We start from the raw sequence: 8,290 nt of genomic DNA, 5'->3' as shown, positions 1-8,290 counted from the left end.
TTTTAGTCTAAAGAAGCAAAACTCCGGGGCACTAAGGGGTGTCCTAGCGACCCGCGGGGAAGCAGGAGGACTCATCGGGAGGGACAGAAGCTCCTTGCGCTGCAGCTGGGGCCTGTGACTATCCATCCAAGGAGGAGAGAAAAGAGAAAAGGAAGTTAGTGGAGGGGGTAGAGGTTGGAGAAAGGAGGAGGGCAAGCCAAGATGACAGAGCCTGACAGCCCCCATCCAGACAAAGGACTTGGCGGGAGGCGAGAACCCCAATGAGCCTGCAGAAAGGGGAAAAGCCGGCCCCTCCCGCAGGCAACGCGCTGGGACCACGCGGCCAAGTTTCAGGTCTGGGCAGACGAGTCAAGCAGCAAGCAGCGGCCATGTCTGGGTTTCCGCCGCCCCCAGACGGTCCTGCAAACAGTGACTGCCACCATTCCTGAACCCCACAGACGACCCAAGGCTGGGTGGGGCCTGACCCTTCCTGCCTGAGCTGCCCATCTAACCGTCTCTCTAAAGAACAAGTGTGGGGCCCGACAGCCACGCAGGCCACTGGGCCTTCAGCTCTTCTCTGTATCTTGGGGGTGGGGACGGGGGAAAGGGCTCTCTGGGACGCTTTCCAGGCTGAGGGGGTAAAAAGCCAGCCGGGAGGCAGGATCTCTCTCTGCTACTCTTTGTTTCTGCTCCAGGCACGGCCCCATACTCAATCCTGGAGGGGGCGGGACCCGAAGTTCTGCTTTCCCAGAAAGCTTCCCTGGTGTTCCCCTGGGAACACAAATGGTCCCTAGAGCCAAAAGAAAGCTCTGCTCTTCTTTAGGAGAGCCCAGGCCTTGCTTGGGACTAGGCCTGAGCCTTACCGGGTCCTCGAAACTATGCAGACCTTCCAGGGAACCTTGCTTCCAGAGGGGTGCCCTTAAATTCATCCGAGGGGACTGGGCCTCTGCTGAGGAGCTGGCAGTTTTACTGGCGGCCAGGACGAGGCCACTACCACCACCAACAATAACACCATCCTTTTCTTTCAGGAAAGAGCAAAGCGCAGGCTCACCACGCTTGATTAAATCATATAATTAGGAATTACTTTAATGAATATTATTACATTTCCGGTGATTTCAAGAATGCCCTTTTCTTTTCTATGGGCAGGCAGCATAAGCATAATGAGGTATTTGAGGTTATTAATAAAAACAGGCATGGTCGTCTCAGGGTTCCAGCCGTACAACTGTGAGCCGCTAAGGGCTTTGCTTGCAAACTTGCGCACCAGCACTCCCTGCCGTTCCCCTTGCTGCCCCTAAGTCCTAGGGACCTCAAGCTGCACCCCTCTGTGGCTCACCGCCCCCTCCACTACTTCCGGGCCTAAATACAGCCTAGCCCTCCGCAGGGATGGAACCAAGGCGCAAAAGAAGGGGTTCCCAGCCCCGAGGCCCTGCGTGGGGAGCTCAGGAATGGAAGCAGATCAGTCTCGGGAGGATGATTTCTGCCTCGCTCCCATCCTCGCCTTCAGGGGTGGTGCCACAGCACTGTGTCTGCAGCGGTCCTTATTAGCCTTGCAATCGAGGCGGCTTCCCTTGGCAGGCTGTCGTTTTCGGTGGAGCCGGGACTCTTCCTAGGGACTTTAGGGGAAGAGCCCAGGCAAAAAGGGAGGTCGGATATTAAAGCAGCGGGGGACAGAATGTCTTTTAGCAGAGGGCTTGCCAACAAGCTTGCAGGCTTACCTGAGGCGGGCATACCTAGGGTCTGGGTATTTGCATACCAGCTATATCAGTGTGAAGCAGCCCGGTCCTCCTACATGTGTCCTGCTCACTCAAGGGAAAACAAAACAAACAAACCCCAAAACCAAACTTTGTGAGATCAAGCTGGGGTGTCACCTGGGAGTTTCCAAAGGAAGCACTATCCAAGTCCACGTTGGACAGCCTTTGGTCGGAGTTGATCTCCCAGATCCTACTCAGATGACTGCTGTTGTCAGACCGGATAAGAAAAAGTGCCTGATCCTAGCCAGTCTGGCTGCACTTCTTCAGTCAGCTCCATTGCTGAGACCAGCTGACTGGGCCTTCCTGAAGGGCACAGCTATCCCTGGTTGGACTGCCACGTTCTCCCCAAGTTTCAGTGGGTTGTGGAGAACTGTCGAATGAACTCAGCTTGGGGGAAGCAGGAGCGGTGAGCAATTGAGATCCCAAAAGCAAGAATTTCTCCACAAAGGAACTTGCCCCTCCTACAGGGTGTCTTCTAGCCAGGGCCCAGTGGCAGGACTCCCTGCCCATCTCTGAAACGCACAACACTGCAGAGGTAGGGTTAGAATTGGGGGTTTGGAGTAACCTGAGACATGCCTCACCCTCCCAGCTGGTGGAAAGTGTTTCTCTGTTCACCCCAGGTAAGAGAGAGAAGTAGAGCACAGCAAAGGGTCCCCATGAGTTACCAGCTCTGTTTACTTGCCTTTGAAGAGACAGAAAGAAGTAATATAGACAAGAGCAAAGAGTAACCCAAGAACGCCAAGGATCTGAAGGCCCTTCCCAGTTTAGGGCCCTATCATAGTCAATACAGATAATCTGTAAACCTGGCATGATTGTCAGGTGTGTCTGTCTGCGGGACTGCCTGTGGGACCCAAGATCTCATTATCTCGAAGAGCTGTACCCCCTCTGCCAGCATTACAGCTTGAAAAAAAGATGGGTGTTGCTATGTTTTTATTAAAATGAGAGAGGCAGAATAATGTAAATTGTGCCAGTGTTTTGAAGGAAGGGATGTGTAGAAGATGGAGTTTTGAGGAAGGAACTGTGTTACTCCGACTCCCATGATGACCCTACCACACTCCTGGGGAACAGAGGTTTTGGTGCCCTCAGAGTGGGTCCAATTTTCTTCCTTGCTGATTCCTACATGGTAGGAGCAGTGGCCCAGCATCTGCCTGATGGCCAAGAGGCCAGTGTTGCACTGAAGCTACTTATGAGGTCTCCCTTGTCAACAGACAATCCTTGACATTCTCTGAATTTCTTTTCCTGGGAGGAAAACAGAACAGAACAAAACAAATTTCTTTTAAGCCAAGAAAGTTTAGCTTCACGGACTGCAGAACACCCTGCCTTAGATTCAGCAACTTCAGAGCTCCCTTCCCCTGAATCCTGCAGATTTTGGTTCGTTGCTTTGGGAATTGGATGAAATAGAAATAGCATTTAGGGGAAGAGAGTGTCTCTTGAGGAGCACAAGTCCTTCCATGGAGCCCAAAAGAGAGTGCTTGCATCCAGCCAGCAAACGTTTATGGGCAGTGGGGAGGGGTTGAGAAGACCTGTTAGATGTCATACATTAAGATAGTTCAGTGAGCAGAAGCAACGTGTTTTAAATCATTCCTCTGCCTCCATTCTGAGCTTACATGTTAAATATTCAACGGTTATTATTTAAAAGAAACAATATCCTCTTGTTTCTGGTTTCAAGGGTAGGTGCAGCACCTGGGAGCTGGGAGACCATCTCAGCTACAGGCATGGACAAAGTCTACCTTCCATCCCCAACATTTTATAATAAAGAGTTGTTTCTTTTTATTTAATGTAACTTTCGGGAATTTAAACACACACACAAAAAAAACGCACAGGCTGGAATGGCCACAATTTTGATATCCACAGTTGTAAGTAGGGAACATTCATCCATTTCTCATAAGATTATAAATATTTGATACTGTAAAATGCACATTTTATAAACTTAAAAAAAGGACAAATTTGCTTCCTGCTAAAAGGCATGTGTTTCACCGATCCCCAAGCAGCAGATGGTTATTCACAGACTCTTAAATTACATTTTCTGTTTTTATAGCTTCCTTTTCAGAAGGTTGGCACGAATATGTACAAAGAGAAAGTGTTGGCGCAGTGAAATAAAGAGGTTTAAGGCAAAGAGAGAAATCCACCATCAGTCCTCAGCAGGCAGCCTGCCACTCAGCTCAGCTGAGAACACCCTTGCCACTGTGCTGGCCCCAGGTGGACATTTGGACACCTTTCCCCATACACTAAACAGAAGACATTGTGGAGTTATATATATAATGTGTTTGCTTATTTATATATATATATATATGTACTTGGTGAGGGATATATTGAATATATTTAATTTACACAGTACCACACCTTCAAAAATAAAATGTATATTTTCTTTAAAAAAACAAAAAAAAGACAAAAAGTGATAAGAAATGATTATTTACATATGTCTCTAGATTCAGGAGGATTCGAGTTCCTTTGAAAGTCAAGGTAGCTTCGAGCTCCAGAACCTCAGCTTCACACAGGCTGGGGTGTGCGTGCACATGCATACACGAGTATGTACACATACATGTATTTACCATTCAAAAACATGAAAAAGAAAAAAGAGGAAAGAAAAACGGAAAGGAAAAACGATGCCAACTCGCTCTGTCAGGCCCCAAGGCCGACCTTGGAGGGGGCTTTTGGGTCAGGGCTGGCTGTCCCAGCAGCAAAGCCTTCAAGCCTTCAGGGCACACTCCCACTGGCCCCCAGGCTCCAAGTACTACCCACAGTGGCGGGAGAGTTGGCGCTGGCAGGTCGCTGCAGGGCTGTGGCGGGACAGGGGTCATCGACACAGACGCAGACACACGGTGGCTGCCAGCGCGGGCCTCTTAGGTGGTTGGGAAGAGAGGGTGTAGGAGGCAGGCGTGGAGAGGCGCCCGCCCGGAGAGCTGCGGGCCTGCAAGGACTTTCTCAGACCTCAGCAAAAAACTGCGCCCTCTCTCTTTCCCAGCGCTCTCCAGCACCACGCTGGCGCTGGCGCTGTCCGAGGCAGCACAAAGCAAGCGACAGAGCTCACAGACCAAATAGGAGCTATTTATTCGGTTCACAGTCCTGTGAAATGCAGCAATAAAAATCTTTGGACTTCAGCAAGTTGTTTTAAATTTTTTTTCTTTGGGGGTGAGGAGTGTCCAATGTCCCATAATGGAGCTTAGGGGATTAAAGGGGGAGGGAAGAAAAAGAAAGATCTGAAACCCTAAACAGCCCCCATTTGCAGAAAAAAAATAACATAAAATTAGCATAACCTCTTAAGCACAAAAAAAACTCAAAAATATTTTATAGTCAGATTTTTGGATTTTACACCACCTGTAAATTATATGTACATAGATTATTGTAGAACCATAGCTAATACACGGGATTTTCACAGATAATGCTGGTATAATCTTTATACACTGGCCCTTTGTTCACGGTTTTTAAATTATTGCATTGTTTCACGCGGCCCTAGACCTGGCCGGCCGGCCCGCCCACCCTGCTCGCCCTACTCGCTGTCCGACTTGCCCTCCTTGGCCGTGGTGGAATGGTTGTACAGGCCCTGCGCCATGAGGTGCACCGCCAAAGTGTTCTTGTTGCCCGTGGCTTTCTTGATTTTGGCCCGCTTGTTCTGGAACCAGATCTTGATCTGAGACTCGTTGAGGCTGAGCTCCTGCGCCAGGCTCTGACGCCGCTGCTCTGTCAGGTACCTGTTGGTCTGAAACTCAGCCTTGAGTCTCTGTAGCTGCTCAGCGGTGAAGGCCGTGCGCGGTCGCTTGTCCTCTTTGTTCGGGTTCTTCTTCTTTGGTTTTCGGGACCTAGGACCTGGTTGGCATGGAGGAGAGAGGGCAGAGGTTACTGGCTGCAGGAGTCTACCTGCTTACCCACAACCCACTCACCCAAGCTTGAGAGAGGTTGCAGAGACCTCCAGAGGGAAAATGACCCGCCCATGGCCATACAAGGCAGATGAGTTTGAGTTGGACACTGGGGGAGGTGATATAAACTTGAGGCTGGGCATGTATCCACTGACGGGAAGGAAGGGGGGGTTGAAAATGAGGTGAATTGGCAGATTTAGCTAAAAGGCCTATCGCAAACTAGGGGATCCTAAGGAAAGCTAACTGAAGGAATGCCCAATCAAAAACTTTCTGGGCCTTGCTTGCATTTGTTTTCTCCTCTTATCTCTTTTCAAGTCTATCCTAGCAAAAGGGGTGAGAGACAGGTGAGAGGCGATGGAGAAGAGTGTGCTAGTCAGGGGGAATCCTGTCCCCCCTCCCTGTGTAACCCTCAACAGGATGCTAAGGGAAGCAGAGTTCCCAGGAGGGCCAGGGCTGATCTATCACCCTCTCGTGTGAGGCCTGGTGAGCCCAAGTTTATTATTTCCTTGAAGGACATGCTTTTCTGAGCCTCTGCCATCTCCCCCGTCAGTCCTTCTGTCCAGGAGAGGAACCTGGCTCCTACGGGGTAGGGGGTACTGACCTTGGTGGCCTGACCCTTTCACTGTCCACCTGGGGCTGCCTCATCGGAAGCAGGCCACCCAACTGACCTTGGGCAAGATCATAAAGTGACCTTCCCAACAGCTTCTCCACAACGGGTTCTCCTGTTGGTCCCACCCCCTTCTCACTACGGAGTTGCCAGTGTTTGGGGCAAGTATGGAGGGTGGTGTGGTCCCAGATCTAGCCTTCAAAGGGAAAGGGTAAAGTGGTAGGAGTCATGGGATAGAGGGATCTCTTTGTCGGGGGTCACAAGGTTCACAGGGTGCAGGAAAGGCCAGCCAGGCCACCGGCTAAAACCTGAGATCTTCTTTCAGGGTCTTTCTGTGCAAAGAGAATGAATCAACTTTGGAAACATTATGTGGGCCCCTCCAATCGAGGCCCTTTCCGCTAGAAGCGGAAGAGGCTGGAGAGGACCGGACCATACCTTTTCGGGACCAGGACCAAATGTGCTTCCCTGCGCTGCTGGGATGTTGGAGGAAACCGGCGGTGCAGTACCAGACTTCCCCCATCTACTACCCAGTACTCTCCTACCCAGGCGTCAGGGGCGGCACGCAGGGCCTTGGCGGGTGAGGACTCTCTCGCCTCCAGCCAAGCGGATCCAGGCGCCCTTACCGAAGGGTAAACCCAAAATGATCTTTGAGTACCAGAAGACATCCAGGGCGGATTCAACCTCCGGTGTTTTAAGTGTACCCACGGTCACACACAACCGCACGCCAAGCAGTCACCTTCACATACATGCTGAGGATGAGGGGGCACGGGCTTGGGACCCATAGACCTGGATTACAGTAACCTGGCCCGTGAGGCTTCTTGGGCCCTCAGGACTCTCTAGGACCCTCAGAAGATACTAGGACAGGAGGGTGAGACCACGGGAGAAGCCTGGCCTGCTCAAACCTGAATCCCCACTTCTGGAGCGGATCTCAAACTCTCCTCGTTCCCTTCATGGGAAGAAAGAGGGCTCTGTCCTCCAGTCTCCTCCACCCTGGGGTTTGTGTTCTGCCACACTCCAGCCTTCACAAACTCCTATTCAGATAGGACATCTGAAAACCAGACTTTTGGTTCCTCTTCCTGTGAATTCTCTTTTAAAGGGCAAACAATTAGGGGACTTAAGGAAAAACAGAACCAAATCTCGGCAAGTACCCTCTGCCCCTAGTTTTTTCTTAAACGCCCAGGAAAGAAATGTTACTTACAGGCAGGAAAGGGGTTTCGTTAAGCCTAGGAAAGCTACCAGGCGAACCACGCGTGCCATCCTGCAGGATCCCCGGGCGGACAGGGCTTGGCGCGGCCCGGACTCACTCGCGGGCGCCTCACAAAGCCGAGAGCGCGACTCAAGGCCAGTCGGCTTTGTGAGCCTATATGTTAATTAAATATTAACAAAGGAGGGAGGCGAGAACAATGGAGCAAATTTCAGGTCTAGCAGCAAAAAACTGGATTTCAACACACACACACAGACACACACACAGGATGCTGCAAGAAGGCAGCCGACAGCAACTCAGTCTTGCTATGAACATAAGTAAAGGACACTCATAGTACAGCTGAGGACTGAGGGTGAGTTGGCCTAGCTCAGCTCGCTCAGATCACGGACAAATGAAATCCATTGCTAATGGCGCTTTCCACCCGCAGGCCCACTTCTAATGCAGCTGGTCGTTTCTACGAGGTCTTAAAAATTATAAACGAATCGAGAAAATTTGTCCGGAAGCTCCTCACACTGCCACTGGAAGTCGCCTCCTTCTCACTCTTGGTAGCAACAGAAAACCCTTGAAGGTCCCTTTCTGCCTGAAGGATGGAGGTTCTGAGATCTTTGCACCTCCTTTAAGCCGCGGGCTTACAGGGTGCTACTACAGGGTTTGCCAGATAAACACGCAAAGGGGAAAGGGTGCCTCAGTTATCACCGCTTTCTTGTAGTTTTTCCTCCAATCGAGGCCCTTTCCTCCTCGCAGCGGTCACATTAGGCCAAGAATGGAGCAGGAGAGCACCCAGAGTAGGAATAACCAGTTCTGGGGGACTGGGGGCCTGAGGATGGCAGAGAGTTTACAGGGCCAGAGAGAGAGAGAGAGAGAGAGAGAGAGAGAGAGAGAGAGAGAGAGA

General features: G+C 50.9%; 1 protein-coding gene across 1 annotated transcript in view; it reads right to left on the bottom strand.

Moving 5' to 3' along the window:
* Positions 1-3,499: 3,499 nt before the first annotated feature.
* En2 (engrailed homeobox 2) overlaps positions 3,500-8,290 on the bottom strand; it is a 5,791-nt gene continuing 1,000 nt past the window's right edge. The window contains exon 2 of the mRNA XM_028774606.1: positions 3,500-5,537. Coding sequence (XP_028630439.1) covers positions 5,221-5,537 — 317 coding nt within the window. The 3' untranslated portion in view covers positions 3,500-5,220. The remainder of the gene's footprint in view (positions 5,538-8,290) is intronic.

This window comes from Grammomys surdaster, unplaced genomic scaffold (genome assembly GCF_004785775.1).
Source record: "Grammomys surdaster isolate TR1022 unplaced genomic scaffold, NIH_TR_1.0 242, whole genome shotgun sequence".
Taxonomy (NCBI): Eukaryota; Metazoa; Chordata; class Mammalia; order Rodentia; family Muridae; genus Grammomys; species Grammomys surdaster.
The sequence above is the reverse complement of the archived record's forward strand: the minus strand, read 5'-3'. Positions and strand labels throughout refer to the sequence as shown.